The sequence below is a fragment of the Ostrinia furnacalis genome, unplaced genomic scaffold, assembly GCF_004193835.3.
Source record: "Ostrinia furnacalis isolate ACB-3 unplaced genomic scaffold, ASM419383v2 OfSCF7464, whole genome shotgun sequence".
Classification (NCBI taxonomy): domain Eukaryota; kingdom Metazoa; phylum Arthropoda; class Insecta; order Lepidoptera; family Crambidae; genus Ostrinia; species Ostrinia furnacalis.
The window spans coordinates 412,591-432,667 of record NW_021137703.1 but is presented as its reverse complement, the minus strand read 5'-3'; the positions used below and the strand labels follow the sequence as shown (position 1 = coordinate 432,667).

The 20,077-nt window shown below is 37.9% G+C and overlaps 2 protein-coding genes across 2 annotated transcripts in view; one reads left to right on the top strand and one right to left on the bottom strand.

Moving 5' to 3' along the window:
• Positions 1-1,283: 1,283 nt before the first annotated feature.
• On the bottom strand, positions 1,284-12,899 carry LOC114364757 (NADH-quinone oxidoreductase subunit B 2). Its single transcript, XM_028321047.1, has 5 exons — positions 12,782-12,899; positions 12,168-12,414; positions 8,199-8,326; positions 3,038-3,263; positions 1,284-1,400 (listed from the first exon to the last, which is right to left on the bottom strand). The coding sequence occupies exons 1-5, from the start codon at positions 12,823-12,825 to the stop codon at positions 1,284-1,286; spliced, it is 762 nt and encodes a 253-aa protein (XP_028176848.1). The 5' UTR covers positions 12,826-12,899.
• Positions 12,900-17,216: 4,317 nt separating this feature from the next.
• Positions 17,217-20,077, top strand: part of LOC114364738 (phosphofurin acidic cluster sorting protein KrT95D) — a 60,651-nt gene continuing 57,790 nt past the window's right edge. Inside the window, exons 1-2 of the mRNA XM_028321017.1 lie at positions 17,217-17,248; positions 19,806-20,033. Of these exons, the coding sequence (XP_028176818.1) occupies positions 17,217-17,248; positions 19,806-20,033 (260 nt within the window). The remainder of the gene's footprint in view (positions 17,249-19,805; positions 20,034-20,077) is intronic.

The window sequence follows — 20,077 nt, the reverse complement described above, 5'->3', positions numbered from 1 at the left end:
AGAGTAATTGTATCGGAGAATATTCCGAACATGTACCTAATGTGATCGTAAATTACAAAATAGCCAAGACTCTTCGCAGTAAAATACGAATACTGAAACTGGGGTCGTGCACTTTAACATCTCTTTACCATTCAGCGTTTTTTCTCGTATTTCACTAGTTTCGGCCTTTCATTCTGCTGAAAGTTGTGTTCGTCTCACAAAAGGCTCCTCCAACGAGGCTGAATGCGAATAGCATTCGATATTTCGGAGACTCTTTCAGTTTTCAGGCAACACAGACGCCGTTTATTATGAAAGTCGTACCTAGCTATGATTGGAGTAGAAATATTGAACATCTTTGCAGTAAAATACCTCTTATGAAGCCACAGTGCTTATTAGCTAAGTACAGTCAGCTTCAAATAGTTCGTGACACCCAAAAAGTAACCAAAAGGTTCGCAACACGTCTCTAATGTAATTGGAATAAGGTTGTGTTGACAAGTTTTTGGCTTCTTTGGATGTCACGAACTATTTAACGCTGACTGTACTGCGTCTAAAAATGATTTTGTTGAAGTTTATAATAATATTAATATTGAGTTCTGTCTGAAAATGTAGAAACTTGAATGTTAGTCTAACAAAATGGAGGTACAAAATCTATTTAACAAGATCAGGTTTCTAAATACGTGATTCTAGTCACGTCAATAGATTCCCAGGGGCGGAAAGCGTAGGCGAGGTGTCATTATATTCGTGAAATTCCTGTATTCCTAGCTTATACTGAGTAATGAACGGAATTATCTCTGATACATTCTTTATGTGTAGTTAATACTGTGTTGTTAATACGAGTGTGAATCTATAATCCTTATGGTGCGTCCACACTGGCCGAACGTGCTCGCGCGGCACGCTGGTCATCCTGCTCACTCTGCTCTTGAGTGACCTGCTCACTCAGGTTGAAATTGCCGCGCGAGCCCATTCGCCCAGTCTGGACGCACCATTACTGAAAGAGTCAAAACGAAGCTGTCGAATTAACATATTCTCGTATATGAATTTGGATTAGCAACACATCATCGCATTGATAACGAAAATTATTTCGTTGCGTTCAGTTTTCCATCCTTTACTTCTTCTACTGCTGTCTTTATTATCACTCGTAGTTGAGTTGAGAACATTTCCCAAAAATATTTTTTGTTTATGGGTTTGAAACATCGTCAGTTCTTACTGAGACGGGTCTTCATAACTTCAATGAAACCAAAATCTCAAAAACAAAACAAGTTTAATCAATAATCACAACATAATTAATTTGGACAAATAACAATTCAATGCCTATACCAAACTTGAACCACTCTCATTCTCTTCACCTTCTTCTGGAGGAGGAGCATCCCATACAGCAACGCTTCTGCTGTCGGTGGGCAGCCAGGGACGTAAATGTCAACCTGAGACGAAAAGAAAACGCTTAAGCCTGATTCGACCGAACATATTTTATCCGAGAATAACTCCTGGTATAACTGTAAAGGTGCGTAGGACGGGAGACGTAGTAATATTCAGTATACCCACAATAACTGGCACATTGACAGTCTCAGTATGGGAAATAAGTTTAAACTGACGATTTATTCTGAGATTAATATTTACACTTGTTTAGTCGAATCCACCCTAATTCACAAATACACAGTTTACAGACAAGCAGAACGTAAATTAACCATAGAATATAATTACAACATTTACAACCCAACTGCGCACCTCGCGAATGCGACTTTCCCTTGCACTCACCCGCACAGCTCCCCGCATTTGCACTGTCCGTACCAGAGCCATCAGTGCGTCGATGTGACGTCACAGCTGCCAGGTGCGCAGTTAACCTGATCGGGTTGTATGATCACTGTCGATCTTTCAAATAAATCAGATCATAATAGCATCCGTGGAAGCTACGATGCCTGCAGAAAACCAATATTTGACACAAAGAATGTATCGAAAACAGATTTATGAACTCCATTTTGTAAAACACACAAAATAAAACCTCTTATCCTAAATGCATTACCATATTCTGATTCGTTGCGTCGTGAGCAAAAATACGAGTTTGAGTCGGATTTAACGAGACATGCGATTTGATTTTACAGTGTCAATGCATATTATACCACTAGCACATTTCAATGTCATAAAGTCACCAATAAATACGTTATAAAAAAATACATACATATTTTTTTATTTATTATTACATTATTTAGCCGTTACATCTTTGATTTAAATAGTGTCTTAAATCCTCTTGAGGTTTGTCTAGACACTATTGTTCTCTATAACGTCTATATTATAACGTCTCTGAAAATGTTAGTGTAACTTCTAATAAGATTATTTCCAACCGTAAGTTTGCCTTCATATTGTTGAAATGCTTTCACGAAATTGAATCGTTATTTACAACCAGACAATTCTCAAAGGGGTTATAATGGAAACGTCGAAATACACAAAGGTCTCCTTAACATGCCGCAAACTAATATTTGCCGACTAAAAACAACAATACACAACCAATAGCTCTGGAGGATTCGAAATAAAGCGAAACACTCAAGTAAATCAACAGTATGTGATGTAAATGACAAATATTTGTTTCATTCGCGATGTTGTGTTGTCCTTCGAAGACTTAAAGCGTTAAAAACACTCCGTCGTTCGAGTGCCCTTTACGACCTCTTGGTGTTTTAAAGCCTGTCAATATTTCGTTTTTATCCAACGCCAACGCCAAAAATTTAGAAGGAAAATATTTAGGATTAATGCAATAAAATAAGCCGTGATTATTATAAACCATTCTGGTACCTTCCTAGACAGAAATATTATGTCCTATTAACATACAGTTACTGATAAAACTTTTCACAACCCTGAAGCTTTTTATCTAGTCGCATAGCAGAATGTTATTTAATCCGGCATCTAACGCCTTCGTGATCTAGTGGTAAGAGACCCTCTTGCTTGACCCTGACCTCCGATGCCCTCGTACTAAAACATCTGATTGTCCAACGATCGTGATTTTTCAGTTAGGTAATTCGCAAAGGCATACCAATATTGTTCAATTACAGAAGAAAAAGCAACTTACGGGTACAATCCTGTCACATCCTCTAACAGTAGAGTAAGTATAGTGGTAGTAACCACCACCGTTAGCGCAACTGCCCATCGACACCACCCATCTAGGCTCGGGCATCATGTCGTAGGTCTTCCTAAGGATCGGCGCCATCTTGTTGGTGACAGTACCCGCCACGATAATGACGTCTGTCTGCCGAGGGGTCCCTCGGAACACCATGCCGTAACGGTCCATGTCATATCTAGAAAATGAGAAAATATATTTAGCTATAATACCTATAGGTAGCACTTTGAGTCTATTCTATAGACGATACTCGTATACATATACAGGGTGTAACAGGGGGGGTGGATCATCGTAAGTCAAACGATGGGGTACTTCAATACCTATCGATATAACCCCCATGTATGTTCCGCGATTTTCAATGGTTCCAAAGTTATTGAGATTTTTGTGAAGTTTAAGTAAAAAGCCGGAATTCAGTATAAACGTCTTCACTGTAGCTTAACTACTGGACCTGCTTGCATGATTTTTAACAACTTTGAATTATTTCTAACAACTTTCAAGGCCTCTAGTGAAAAAAAGTACTTGAATTTTTCAAACAAAGAAAATTTTACATAATTTTTTTAATTCTTTTTTTACGAATCGGTATCGTGATTATTAAGACCCACTATTGAACTACTTCTAGAAAAAAAATCATGCAAGCAGGTCCAGTAGGTAAGCTATAGTGAAGACTTTTATACTTACTGAATTCCGGCTTTTTACTTAAACACAAAAATCTCAATAACTTTGGAACCATTGAAAATCGCGGAACATACATGGGGGTTATATCGATAGGTATTGAAGTCCCCCATCGTTTGACTTACGATGATCCACCCTCCCTGTTACACCCTGTATATCAAAATTTAACTCGCTGTTCGAATCTACGACTACGTTATGCCACGTCTAAGTTAAGGGTGCAGGGAACTACTTGACTGTAACCCTTAGAGACCCATTTTAGGGTTATTTCTGAGCACTACTTGATAGTTTAAATCGGACCTTTCTTGTTTAGTTTAAATAAAGGTCTAGTTTGAAATTAAAATCCATATATCGGTCTGAGATCACCACAGTCAGAATATGAAAGCAAATGGAGAATAAAAATTATGTATTTATTTGAAGCTTTTATCAGCCACAAGTTAAGATAAGCTTGGAGCTATACACAGTCTACACAGACATTAATTAAGAAATTGTTAGACTTAAAGGTGGAAGAACTTTTAACATGGCAACCAAGTTCGAAGCACACTATTAAAGTAACGTAACTTTAACCTATCTCACGTCGAATGGAAGTTTAAAGTTGGTAGTTACTAGACTTGTAAGTCTGTATTTATTGGCAGCTGTCCCATCCCAAGAGTGTTGAAATACCTAAAAATAATTTGGAAATTGCTATACATTTAAGTTCGACTTCTAAACTAGATAAGGTTATTTGCGAAACTTGAAGATGATAGATTTGCTTAGCGACTAGCAACGTTGCCATTTGAAATCAAATGCAGACATGGCGTTATAGAGGAAATTCTAATACGATACCCGAACAATAGCATTGTCAATCAGCGCGAACCGCACGTGCGCACGTTCAATGCAGTGCAAGCAAATTGAGGCAACTCGATCAATGAGTTTCAATTCTGGAATATTTTGGTTACTATACTAAACTACCATTTAATGCAGAACGCTTTTATGAAAAAGGCTTTTAAAGCTACTTTTCACTTTGTCTACCAAGATTTGTGATTTCACGTTAAATCCCGATTTTATTTGACTAACACGGTTAGTAATTGCGTTCCGTGTTCCGTGAGGATTACAAGATAATTAAAACGCTCGAGTGTTTGCTTAGGCTTCGTATATTGTGTGGACGGTCGCCCGTTTGCTTTGGAAGGATCTAAACCTAGTCCGCATTGTGTGACGTGCTTATAATTTCAACATAAAGGGCCATTAATTAAATCCTTTGTTGAGAGTTTGCAAGCTTCGTAGTCAACAATTGAAGCTTAATTAAATGAAGAAAATTACCAGGAGTTGTCTAAAAGTCACGTTAATTTCAATCACTTCGGTGATTCAGTTACCAGCTTTCGCAATCATTCAATTAACGTTTCTCCAATTCACGTCTTAATTGTGATATAATTTCATTATGTTTTACTTTCATAACGTGCGTTGAAATTTCACGCCACACATTGAGTGTGTAAATCATTGCTCGAAATGAGGCATTGATGAATGCATCGGAACAACAAAGATCGCAGTGATGCAACGGGCCGACGCAACGAAGGCAATGGCGCGTGCCGCCTCGTCGGTTGCGAGATATCGATCTGATTACACTCTGGACGGAACAAGCATGCTCAACTTGTTATGCTCATTCAAGCGTCCAAGATAGACGTAGAACTGTGGTCTTGTTCTTATTGTATTCTTCATTATCAGCCCTTTTATACCACTGGCTGCTGGACATGGTTTTCTTAAATGCATGATCATGACAATGAACGCGTAACAAATGTAACGAGAGAATATAGGTATTGCTGAACACACATTGTACTACCATGGGAGTTTTTTTCCTTCTCATGCTTAACCAGAGCTCCTAAGAATACTACGATATTGAAGGTATTACAATTTATAGCCTGACTAAGAACATAAAAACCCTGGCATAGAGGCGCGTCAATTGCACTTGATAGTGCAACACTGAGTACAGTCGTACCTGTGTTAAATTAATAGGCTAACTTTATGTATCAGGATTCAGGATTACGGGCTAAATTGATATTTTCATAAATTAACGAAAAAAATATTATTATAGGTAACCTGGTTTAGATAAATTAAATGAAACCATCAATCGAGCTAGTAGGATTTATTTTATTATTCATCAATAATCAAATTCAGAACTTGAATATTCAACTGCAATGTCTGCTCATGAACGCTTCAAACTCGGTACTTCTTTCCCAATTCCATAAAATTCAACACTTAGTAAGTGACAAAAAATGTTAAAATTGGTAGTTGNAGTCTCGATGGAGCTGCTTGTTTATCTCTAAAAAGTAATGAAATCTAGACAAAGTCGTGCCAAGTCTATGGTTCCTTACTGCGATTTCTTTATTATTATAGTTAATGTTGTGTGACTTGGCTTTTGAACAATCTTTATTAAGATAATCATACATTATAAATACGCAGCTTTACTGAACCTACAATTGACTGGTTATTGTTGAATCAACGTTTTCCAAGTGGCAATTTTCCATCGTCAGTGGGTAGCGGTTCAGGCGACTGATTGGTGCAATGGTGTCATGGAGCACCTGGTTTTGTCACCCTTCAACGGCCAAGTCACACAACATTTAACTATAATAATAAAGAAATCGCAGTAAGGAACCATAGACTTGGCACGACTTTGTCTAGATTTCATTACTTTTTAGAGATAAACAAGCAGCTCCATCGAGACTTGGCTAGTTTTTTACAGAATGTTTTTGGTGGGATATATGTATTTCTGAACACACATTGGACCATGGGAGTTTTTACCTTCTCGGGTTAATCAGAGCTCCTTCTCCTACTATTTTGAAGTGTGGATTTTAAAACTCTGATTGTATCACTAACAAACACTTGTATCTGAATATTTCACGAAAACGGAACGGAACGTGTGATTCGCGTATGTTTAAATTAAACAGAATTACTGAAGCTAGACGATGCGTGGTGAAGTTCAACTGCAACTGACATGAGCTAGTCACGCGTTTAGCACACATAACCACTAAGTATATGTATGTATTTGGGCGAAATAGAAGCACATAATGTATCAGTAATAATAATAACAAGGAATACTGATATTTTTGGGCCTTAACGCAATTTCTCGCACATGTTCTTTGATTCTCAGAAAAGAAAATTCTTATAAATGTGTATAAAAAGAAAAGCGAAAGATTCCCTTACAAAAATATTAATTTAGACATACAAGGTAAGACATCTTGCAAATAAAACGAAAGCGCCAATCTTGTCACTCGAAGAAATACGTCGCTCGCTCCATACCAGTCGAGATAGAGGAAAAAAGTAATATTTCTCCAATGAAACGTGTCAATCTCCGAGATTGCTCACGACTCATTTGTCACAAGTTGAGACGTTTCGTCTTGAGATAAAACCAAGTGGCAATAACATTCAGACGGGGGAATATGAGATGAAAAGGATCCAGAATAAAATCTTATCAGGTACTCAATAAAAGAGGAATGGGGTAATAAGAAAACAGGCGTGGAATATACCTTGCCAGATTAGTGTTCTCAAAAAACAACTCTAAGCTTTTCAAAGCTTAGTTGAATGTATCAATTCTGTGTATTATCAGTAATGTGTGTCTATACCATTCACTTATACGTTAGGGTCTACAACATGACTAGCCAATGAAGGTGACAGGCATCTTCTGGGCAAGTTTGTCTTGGTTGTGTCTGTATAATTCGTATGAGTATGAACCTTGTGTATCCAGGAACTAACTAGCTAATAAAACATCCAACCACTGAAGCCTACATTAGTCCATAGACTAAACTATCAAAACCTTACCGGCTTGAGTTTGTGTCAGCCACTATACCATTCAGGAGATCTCAAAGTATAGGTATAAGTAAATGAATCCCAACTAATATTATAAATGCGAAAGTAACTCTGTCTGTCTGTCTGTCTGTTACGCTTTCCCGCTTAAACCTCGCAACCGATTTTGATGAAATTTGGCATAGAGATAGTTTGAGTCCCGGGAAAGAACATAGGATAGTTTTTATCCCGGTTTTTGAAACAGGGACGCGCGCGATAAAGTTTTTCTGTGACAGACAAAAATCCACGCGGGCGAAGCCGCGGGCGGAAAGCTAGTTATTAATGAATTATTATGTGCTTAACGCCATTTTTCTTTTGTTTCAGGTGAGTGTAGTCGTCTCTACATACTACATTGTGCTGCTGTGAACCATGCGGTTCATGTATGAATACCACTTTGCTTAGTATAGCATCAAATTCAGGTGAAAGGATCACAGCTAAAGTAAAATTTTATTCAGGTTTTTAACGACATTATTTTAGTTCTAATTTATAATAATTCTCTCAGGTTGGTCATTTATCACATTATTTGAGAAACTTCTTGTCCGCTTCATGATTGATTCGCGTCGTTTAATTGGTAATGGTGTTAAGACCTGAAATTGTGAATGTTAAAGGTGATGAGGATTATATTGACCTGGGTGCAGCGTAGTGCATCATTTCAAGGGCGCAGCAAGCCAGCCCAAAGGTCAGGGGCCAGATGGAGTTCTTGCGGCCCCAGTTGAGGATATCGTCAGCTCGTGCCACCACCCACTCTCCTGTGGACTGTGGGATTTAGAATATTATTAGCAGTAGCAGCAACAAAAGTAAATGATGGAAGAATATACAGGGTGAAAACGATAAGTGATCTCATTCGATTATTTCTAAACTATACAAGATATCGAAAAACTGATTACTAATCCTGAAAGTGCTTCACAAGCTCTATCCAGCGGTATCAATATTAGGTTACAGAATTAACTGAATCTATCCGAAAATTTAATGTTTTCAGCCTCCATACTAAAAGTATGCCAAACAATAATAGAAGTATTTAATTTTTTTATGAAAAAATAAACACTTAAAATGAACTCGTAATTGCATTCTTATTTAAAATTATTCTTGGAAAACATTGGTTTTAGGCTTTACTTGCTATAATATTAACAAGACAAGAGTGCCATTACTGTGACTGTACTAAATGTATGGAAGCTGGAAAAATTGAATTTTCGGATAGATCCAGCTTATTCTGTAACCTATTATTGGTATCGTTTGAAAGAACTTGTGAAGCACTTTCAGAATCAGTAATCAGTTTTTCGATATCTTGTATAGTTTAGAAATAATCCAGTGAGATCACTTAACGTTTCCACCCTGTATGAACAGTTAATAAAATATACATATTTATCACTGGGCCATTTAGTCTCCACTGCAAGAGCACGATCCTATCAAAACCAGAGGCAAATGGAGGGTTTAGCCTAAAGAAACTAGATCAACTGCAAATTTTTCGTGAACCATTAAAAATGGAAGCTTTCTTTTTAGATCTTGCAGCATGTTTTTGCGTATTGAAGCATGATTGTGTCGATAAAGAGCCCTCTAAAGAAATGTTTTGGTCTGCCTGTGATCTTACGCGGGTTATTCTAAAACAAATTGGAATCACGTTTAAGCTCTCACATTCTAGTCCATGCCCATTTATTAAGTCCACGATACGCAATCTCGTGGTTGTATCTAAAAACAATTCCAGTCTAGGTACTGGGATAACGCTTGCCTCTAACGTAATTGGATCTGTGCAGGGCTGTCCCACATGTCTGGGATTCATCCAGACTTATTCCTAGACACAGTATTAATTTTCCATCCGAAAGGCTTACGCGCATACATGTGGAAGTTTTCCAACTAGTTGCGGCAGATGGTATGCATTAGTTTGAGCTAGAAGTCAGTTCTTTTAACAAAAACTTTGTTTCGGGGTATTAACAAGATCAGTGGAGTAAAAAAATGTCGTTGCTTCTTTTGAATGATTTATGATTGTGAATGAATGCTATATATCAGTCATTTGCCTATATTCATATTTGATACATTATCTTTTCATGATCTGAAAATGTTGATCCTGAACTGTCGCTTACCTTCCGTTGGGAAATCCCATAAACGAGGTGACTAGAAAACTACTTGTAAAACGATTTTCACACGCAGTATGTTGCAGAAACAGATAATAATTTTCACTATTAATGGCTCTTTTAATTTGCAATAAAATTATGAAATAAGCGTTGGTCGGATACAATAAAAGTAAATTAACAGCTATGAATTACGTTTGTAATTTCGAGTTTCATACAATAACACTCCAAGATTCTCTGATATTGTTGGAGAGAAATGCGAAAATTTTCTTGTAGGTATATTTTCTTAGAAAATGTGGTAGCGTCGAGAATGGATATTCTAAGAGGTCCTATGTTGTGAAACGAAACAGTAGGTGCTATTCAATCATGGTTTCAGTTATACATAGAAAAAGATTTTCTTCCACTATTAAATCTGTAATACATTACGATAGTAGCAAGAAAAGGATTTTCTTCCACTATTACATCTGTAAACATGACGTTTGTAGCAACCCTCAATGGAAAGTATTTGTGGAACGGTTCTCATTCTCAACGATCGGACAATTTGTTTCTTTCGAATCAGTTGATCCGGGGATTGCTTTGAGCTTAGAACTAACGCAGTCTTGTGATAAGAGAACTTGCGCGTGTCGAATTATTCAACTAGCTAATGTCAATACGCATAAACTAAGTATCTTATTATTCTTAGTCTTAGACTATGCTATTTTGCGAATCAGTATATGTATATTTAGTTCATTTGTTTTCTAATTATTGTGTTCTCTTGTTGTAAGGTTCGATTTCGTGGTTGGAAGTACGTCACTGCTGACCGCTAAAGTAAACAAAATATCGTTCATCAATAAACTGGCCGTATGTTAATTTTCCTGATGGGGTAAATATTTAAATTTTCATCGCTGGCAATTTTTCAGGCTCTCCCACCTCTTTATTTACAGCCAGCAAAGCCTTTTAATTGTAACCACATTAAAATTGCCCGTGTTTAATTAAAATTTACTGCAATTCCAGATTGCTGGAATTAATTAAGTTTATTCACACATGGATGATTATTCAATTACCCAGTGCATTTGCACGATAAAAGCATTTAACAATATCCTCGTTTAATTTAATACCGATTGTGGTAGATAATTTACCATTTCGGAACACAAAGGCATTATAACATTAACGTTACTGAGGACTTTTCTCACACTTCTGGGTTCATTGTGAAAATATGGGATTTGAAAAAATATTCCTCGAGAATAATGGAATCGCGAATAAAGCAAAAACTCACATTTTATTTTTCAATTGGGAATGTAAATTATGTCTAACGAACGAGCTCTCTTGGCGCGAAGTGGTTTCTTTTATCCTTACCGTCCCGCATATAGAATGCAGGATTTGGCTGAGAGCTTCTTGAGAGAGGTCAACGTAATAATCAAAGCAATGATATTCTGTCTAGTTTGCGCTTGTACGTGTACAGATAGATATCTTGTACGTGCATGTCCAAAATATAGTCAGTGGACATTATAAACTTCATTCGGACCCATATTATTGCGACATATAAGTAGTAGAATACATTTTACTTTTACCCAGGTAAAATTTCACTTCACAGCGTAGATTGGATTGGATCTAATAGAATAGCTACCTTAACTGCTCTCTGCTTTACATATTGTCAATGTGTTTCAAATCTTGATCACTAAGGTGAAAATCACGAAAGAAACTTAAAAATGCCAAAGTCACTTGGCCACAATGAGCAAACATGGTGAGCCTCATACATAACCTAAAGCCTGAGACAGCATTAACATTCTACTAGATCTACGCTATCCGAGATTAGAGGAAGACAACATTCGTGACTGATTATCCAAATTAGTCCACGTACAGAACCAGCATCTATCTCGACTCTCGCTTGACCAAATCGTTACTATAGCAACGACAGCTAGTTCGCTGGAACATGATTCGCTGAACAAATGTCGCTGTTTCAGAGAGCACAAAGACTATTGTTTATTTTTTAACGCGCTTCGGAATACTTGCTGGATTTCTCGCAAAATATACTAACGAGGGATGCTGTCGGGCTTTGCGTCTGATTTGAAATACGTTGTGTAACTGTATCAGCCATATTTACTAACCTACCAAGTTTTTTCTTATTCTTTCTGTTTTCCTAACTTTTGATATGAATAAGAAATGCCTTTTGGGACAATTGAAAATGGAATTGGGTTTTAATAAAAATCTTTTATTACACACTAAACAACAATTTAGGTAGAGCTTTGCGAATTGTATTAGTCGCGTAAATTAATGCCACTTAAAATAAATAACATTTCTCAATACCTATTGTTAAGATGAACAAAACAATTTATTACTCCCTAAAAATTCACGATAAACAACTTGAGCACGATCAACTTCATCGTAAAACAAACTTATCCTTTATCTACAAAACAAAAATACGTTCAAGATCAAAAAAATACTTATTCATTTTCAATATCAGAAGTGAACATGTGCTGAAACATGATCAGCTTTATCAAGAACACGATCCCGTACAAATCGGTTACCTGTCCAGGGTAGGAATCGGTTACCTGTCCAGGGTAGTGGAAAGGGGAGTATTTCCTGACTTCCCCTGGCCTGTCCGCTTTGAACGCATGGGGAGGTACAGGGGGACGTTTTCTGGATCCGCTGCTAGCGTGCCTGATGCTATGTCCCATGGTTAACCCATGGCTTGAGATGGTGCCAGGAAGGTCGTTTGTGTCCAGTGATGGGGTGGACGAAGGAGGCAGGCTTGGTGTAGGGTTCTGGTATAGACCGGTGAGGCTGCGTTGATGGTTTCTGTGGAAAATAGAGATTTTATCTGTTAGAGACTTTTTAATATCTTAGCCCTGTTGTTTGTTGTGGATGAGGACGCATTTTTAGTCGTAAAGCTTTAAAGATTACATTATTTTATTAGCATTACTTTATTGTATTTCTTTGAGCTTGAAACTTCTTTAGAAGGAAATTTGGTAATAGAGGTTTTCTTTTGCTAGAGTCCTGTAAGACGAAGGCATATTGAACTAAATACGATGTCTACTATCCACTGTACCTATAACTACTTTACCAGTGGCTTTCTCATAGCAATCTTCGACGACTTATGAGACTTTGTTAAAGGTTTTCCTAAACAAATATTTTCACCACATGACCTAAAAAATATTCGTATTACCTAAAAATAACATCACGCAGCGCGTTCCCTGAAAACCGGATCATATTCGATTATAATCCGGGGAATATTGGGTGGTTTCTATAAAAATTCCGCCCACGGGTTATGCGTTTGACAAGTGCTGTCACTGGGGCTTTGACAGGCGCGAGTCGCGTGCCGAATGAGGTCGAGCTCTGACGTTAATTTTAGCGAAAAGGTTCGATATGTTGTCAATGGAAGTTGTGATTGGGTTGTAAAGGTGGGTGCAGACAAACGAATTTACATGAAAAGACATAAAAGTAGTAGATTTTTTGCTATTAACTTTTCCAAGCACTTTGACAACTTAACTATGAAAAATCTTTACAGAATTTCTATGAATAAAGATGATAGAGCGGATGAGATTGCGAATAACTAAAACATCTGTTTCGTTTTTCTCTTTGTAATTCACATTTCTAAAGGAGATTGACCCTTTTGCTTATTTAACTTCGTTCGTTCGTTCGTTTCAGCCAAATGACGTCCACTGCTGGACAAAGGCCTCCCCCAAGGTTTTACTTAATTAATTAAAATTGTAAGGTAACTCATATTTGATTCATTAACTTAGTTCAGAACTGTAACTGCTGCTGAAACTCTGGAGATGAGAAACTGCACTTACATGTTTTCATTTCCCACCAACTTTTCCCATTCATCACAAAACAAATTATACTGCAATAAAGCTGAAACCAAAAGTTCTACGTTTTTTCAAATATGTATACGTCGGCAATATCTGTCAAGCGCTCTTTAATGTTTAAGGAGAAAAGGAAAACGTCTGCCATTTTTATTTTGTGAACAAAACGATGTTTTATTAACAACCTTTTGTTTGCCTCGAGGAATAGATTTTCTTATAAACTCCCTCGGGTTTACTTCTCATATCTTTTGCTTTACGGTTCATTGCTAATGAATTTACGATAGGTTATTGAACAATAGAATATTCGCATGACGTGGGAGACTGATAATAATTATTATAGGTATTATTAAACTAAATTATTTTGCCTCTTGTTGATTTGTTAGGATTTTACGATACTTGATTTTACTTTATACTTTTTATAAGAAAATAGCGGCAATTTATATTACTATAAATGCCACATAAAATTGCGTTATGTAATGATATTTTAATGTACGCAATAAATGGCCACTTTTCCGGTTATGTTTGAAGATATATCGTGTTTTGCTATAAAAGTGATAACACATCACTCTTTCTACGTTGTAACGTGCTTAGAGAAAGCTCGCTTATGGTGTTCTGCAGGACTGGTCTGCAACTGGATCACCTCATTTGTTAACCTTCCGGTGCTTCAATGGCTGGCCATGTTTGCTCGCAGCTATAAAAAGAAACTAGGCGATCTAGGAACGGTTAGAAACACCTATCTATCTGTACTATTCTGAGCTTTATGGTTGTAGACAGAAGAATCAAGTTGCACGGTTGTTCTTGTGTAAGCTAGGTCGGATATGGGCATATTGAAAGTTAGTTAAGGTGTAGGTGAGCTGGCAATGTTGGGATCGCTACATTGAACTAGAAATGTTCTCGTAGTACAGTTTATTCTGTAATCCAAGTATTTTTAATGCTGATTGCCTGACTTTGTGGTTGCTGTATCGGACAATAACCAACCGCAATTGCGAACATACGTTTGTAGTCACCTATATTATACTTGTGTAGTTTAATCATATATTAAGCCTAGGTGCAGACCAAGTTGGCCGATAGTTGGGTCGGGCTGTTGATCAGTATGGAGATGTATGGAAGGGCGCACATTACATCGATTTGGTATCGGCCGATTCTCCATACAAATTAGAATCTATAAGCCCAGCTTAGGTACATTTAGCACGCTGAAACCATAAGCATAGCGGATTAAATAAATAGCAGATTATACATCGCTATGTAGACAGCATAACTTTAAACGACTAAACCCTCGTAAACGTAATTCCAGAAAAGGATGAAACTGAAATGTAGACAATAATACAAAGCGACCACTAAACCCGCTCGCTCACGCCCACCCAACTATCCGGGATGAGCGCAAAACAATTAAAACGCGGGGGCTCACACGTCGGGACGGCCTACATTAATTTTGAAGCAGGACGCGTGTCTGCGGCAGACCCGGGCTCTCGCAGTGGTGAGGCCGAAAAATGTGCGGTTATAGGGCCCTCGCCCACGGCGACTTTTTGTAGTGATGCTGTCGCGCGTTTCGTAAACGAGCGACAGTATCGCTAATAACGCGCGTTAATCGCATTTGCAACGCGCTACTAACGCGCTACAGCATCGTGACTGTATCATTGCAAACGCGCGAACGTCGGACTCGGATGACACCGGGGAGAGAGGAGTAATTTTGTGCCGCGCGTTTGAATCGCGACGGAAACGCTACAGAAGCGCGATTATGTGGGCGAGGGCACAGCTAGCGACCGCATTGCTACTGTATCGATGCGAATGTGCGACAGAATGGCTACTGCATCGCTCCAAAAAGTCGCCGTGGGCGAGGGACCTTAGCAATTAGGCCGCTTTTACACCAAAGCTGTGTGCTTTTAGATCGCTACACATTTATCATGCTCAAATTCTTTGTTCGCGTCACACATACACATACTTCGCCCGCATCACTCACTTGCTTTGAAAGTACAAATTACCTCGCTTCGCTAGGGTTTTCCCACTAGACCTGTGCTGTGATGTACGAAATCAGGAAAAAAGAGTGATGTAATTAATCGCCTCCGTGATCCAGTGTCAAAATCGTCTTACTGATTCTTAGAGTTTTTCTCTCAACTCTATCTCCCTCTTGGAGGTTTTAGATTAAATTTCCAAACATACAGTGTCCTCGCGGGAACTTTCCGCAGCATCTTTATGCCTTTCATGACAGGACATTTTCCTAGCATCTGACATCTCACATAGTAATAGTATCCTAACGTTGAAAATGTTAATGGGTGCAACCTGAAATTATAGAGGCGAAATGGTTTTCGCCTCTATAATTTCAGGTGCCACTAGGCAAATGTTATTTTAACACCTTTTTAAAGGTTGCTTGATTTGATTGAATGAATAGACATTTGATTTGTCTGAAAACTAGATAGGTAGACTTTCAGATGTAAGTCAGGAAAGCACCTCCATGAAAAGCAAAACATCAAGCACACCCTAATTTAGGGATGAGATACTAATGATACTAATACTTATTCTATTCTATTTAATTCAAGACTCAAGAGATAAAAGCTAAATTCCAGTTCTCAATGCTATTGAAAACGCATATTATGAAACACCCGTTAGATCTAAAATGCATAAAATCTAGCACTCCCACTCACCGCTCCATCTACATTTTGTAGAGCGTGCATTTAGGATTACGTCGATCCGCTTAGCTCAGCGCCTACGAGATTCGCTCCAGACGCTCTGGAAACTTCCAGGCCATTCCATTTGGCAACCGCCGGCCTAGACCAGGCTTTATGCGTTCAAGCGAGAATATGCAGATGCTTTTAACGTCCGTGGAATTGCCAATATCTATGTCCAGCTATGCAGGAGTAAAGGGATACGTTTTCCTTTTGTGCTTGTGATGCTTCTTTTATTGGCTATTCCTACTATGTTCCGATCTTGAGTTGTGTTCTCGACTTGTCTAGCGTCTATAACTTTAGTCGCCTGGCTAGATAAAAGCTACCACAGTACTTAATTCAAATTGTTCAATTCATAAAATCTATGCTTGAGTAATCCTTACGACAAAATATATTTTGTATTAATTTGGCACTACTATAAATACAATTCGGGAAATTGGAACATCTACTGCTCTCTGTAGTAGCATTTACATGAAAGTTAATATGTGTAAGACAGTTTTAATTCCTTATTCCTAAACTCCTAAATGTATATTCTTCATAATAAGTACCTGAGCTGAGTTTAGCCTACATTTTGCATTTACGCTACTCGCCCACGGATTTATCCGTGAGTCTAGTCCAGGCTTTATCTAGACGAAGAAATACTGGAGGCGTTTTATATCGGCGTAAATGGGGTATTAAAGTAAAGTATCTTTCGCTGCGATTCAGAGCAAATGATTTGTAAATGCGAAGCTTTTCACCAACTATGATTTATCGGATTTACGTTGCTCTTTGGTTCTGCAACCGTCGGTGTAAAGTTTATGAAACTTTGATATTTTATGGAATGGAATATGGAAATCATGTTCAGCAGTGGACGTCCTATCGCTAAAATGATGATGATAATAATGACATCGATCTTTTGAAAAGCGCTACAAGTGTAGTGGCAAAGATACCAAGCAGAAAAAGGTAAGCATTTCAATTTATAAGAATAGATTCGTTAAATAACAAGTAAAAGTCTTATTTTTGATAGATATAAACAGCGTTGTAATGTTCAGACATATAAAAATATCTTGTAGCCATATTTAGATACCAAACATGATATGATTTGATATCACATGGCGTGGGCCTTTAAAAACATCGTCCCTAACTCTCTACAATGACGCACAAGCCCGTCCGAAAACCCAACAAGTATTTAAGATTCCGTCTGGCCTCTCGAACCAGCCCTCTAGGTCCTTTGTTTTTCTAACTTTTATTAAATCAATTTTGCTGAGCCTGTAACAAATATTAAATGTGTTGGGAGAGTTTTGCGTTGAGTTTGCGATTTTGTCCGCCATGCGACGTAACATTGTTTTTGAAGAATACAAAGTGGCCACTTGTGTTATGAAAGTCACATAAAAGATATTATGGAGCTTTATATCCTTCGCCCATATGTTAGAAATAAAGCTTGTGTTATATGAGAAGTGAGGTGATAATATAACAGCCATGGTACGTACAATAATTAATTTCACGTGCATGCTTCTGCATAGTAAATTAGCTAGAGAGAATGGCGCTATAAATTGTTGGCTTCGTTCATTTATTATTGGAGAGAAGTATTTTCCTATCTGCTCTGACTTTAAACATATTAGAGCTGTTTAAAGTCTAAAAAGTAATAAAAGCTTTAACGCCTTTTTTATTATCATAGATAGCATTGCCCAATGTTTCTTAGAACTAAAGTTGAATAAAAATATACGCCAAATGCTATATTCGCCTTGACCTTGACAACGCGTATCAAATGATGGAGCATTCAGAAACCGATGTCTGGAATAAATGTTACGATCTTGAAGAGTATCTTTATTTCTTTTTTTGTTGTTATTAAAGTTTACGACTATCGTTAAACTGAATAGATATCATATGGCGGACTAATATTATACCAACTCTAGATTGTGATATTATTTTAGTCAATTGAAAAGATGCCTTGTACCTAACTTATACCTCTATTGGTAGGTATCAGTAACAAAGTAAGATCTTTGGTTGTCCTCAACATCGAAATAATTAACGGACTACTTTGCGTCGGAATATCAACGCCTAGGGGAGCACCCTGAAATTATTAAATTGACGGTCAATTAACTGTTTTTGAAGACTGAAAAACCGCCTCGACCCAGGTCTACACCAGATAATGGGATATTTAACTAGGAAATGATACCCAATCGAATCGAAAGGAACCAATTTCGTGATCAGCATCGCGGATTAATGTGATCGAAAGCTCTCGCTAATAAGTATCAGCATTTAGACATAACGTGGAAAAAAGCCCATCTTAAGTTTATCGCAAATAAGAAAAACCTATAATTAAAACTGCGACATAACATATTTTGCAAAATCATTTGATTATGCATGCATTCTATGTAAGGCTATCGTCAATGGAATCCGCCGGGCACCAGTCAATTAAAACAGACAGCTGTGCTCTATAAGGATATGGAGATATTCCTTTCACGATCTACAGCTGAACAATGTTATTGTTAATAGTTTATGGAATCAAAATAAATCTTATTTGAGAAAAGCCTTAGCAGGTTCAGTATTTTTTCTCTTTTGATCGTATTAAACCTCACCCTGAGGTATTCACCCTTAAGCAACCTTGTGTGTATAAGGGCTGATTTTTCAATCGTCGGATAACTTTTACCTGAAGAATAATTTTGGCACATTGACAGTTTCAGTATGGGAAATATGCCAAAAATACAAGTTTATTCTTCAGTTAAAAGATATCTGATGATTGACAAATCAGCCCTAAATCTAATTTCACGGAGTTGGTTTGAAAATGACAACAGTTCTTCAAAATTAAAAACACTGAGCTCATCTTGCACGAAATTAATTTCATTTGAACTAATAGCAAACAAGCGTGCGGTCCTTGTGAAATTCGGTCGCTTTGCCCTTTCAAGTCGGGGGAGAAAATCTCATTAGGCTAAAACGAACGAAAAAAGAACTGAAGTATTAACTGAGTTATAAAAATTCGTCGACTTTGAAAATCTTTTCCGAATATTTTTTGGGGAAAGAATTTTACAAGGAAAGTTTATCAACTGTTTCAAATGAAAGGCAAAAATGTTTTAGCCGAAGGCCTTCTACAGCGGACTTCCCCGGACGGGCGGACATTGTTACGGGACAAAACTGTTCCGTCCCGGCATTTGTGTGGGGCCCTAATAAGGGACAGCTGGGAGTTCTGTGCCGTAACAATACGGATGATTGTGCCTTTCGTCGCTAAAAGGTTATTTCTGAATGACTTGAATAGAGCAAGATTCTATCGATGTTATTTACGTTTATTTTTTTGGCAGCATATGCCTAATGCCTATGCTTGGAAAAAAGTATCTCCTGAATTTCGCTCTTATTTTTTGAAGCAATTTCATTATGTTACATAATTTCAGATAAGGGAATAGACGTTAGACAAGCTAGACGCTACAGTTTAGGTAGGTGCTATAATAAGCTTGCAACAATCAAGAATGTCTAACATTAAAAACTCCCAACTGTCTGGGGTTATTTTTTATTGGCGGTCAATCTGTAGATTGTAGATCCTACACAGGAGTTGCAGCAGTGGGAACGAGAGGTGGGAATAGTCTCGTCCCAACTGTCGTTGACAGACACTTCTTAGGTAATATGCATAGGTGTTTAGGTAACAATCAGAAGACTTACTTTCGCATTACATTATAGACACGTCGATGGATGAAGTGATATTATTGACACCATCAGAATTTAAAACCCTTTTTCTGCTTGTCCCCAGGCTATGCACACTACGCGTCACCCGTCTTCGAGTATGCGGCGCGCTCGGCGAGGCGGGCGGCGGCGCGGCGGGCGGCGCGGGCGCCGGCGCGGTCATACTGGCGGCAAGAATGCACAGCAGCAAGCGTACCCTGCGCTCAAATGATATTGCCGTGCCGCCGCTGGATGTGGAGTTAGACCTGTGCTTCTCGCTACAGTATCCGCACTTCGTCAAAAGGGATGGGAACAGGTCAGTATCTTTTAAGTCTAAGCGTGACAGGTAAGCGTCAACTC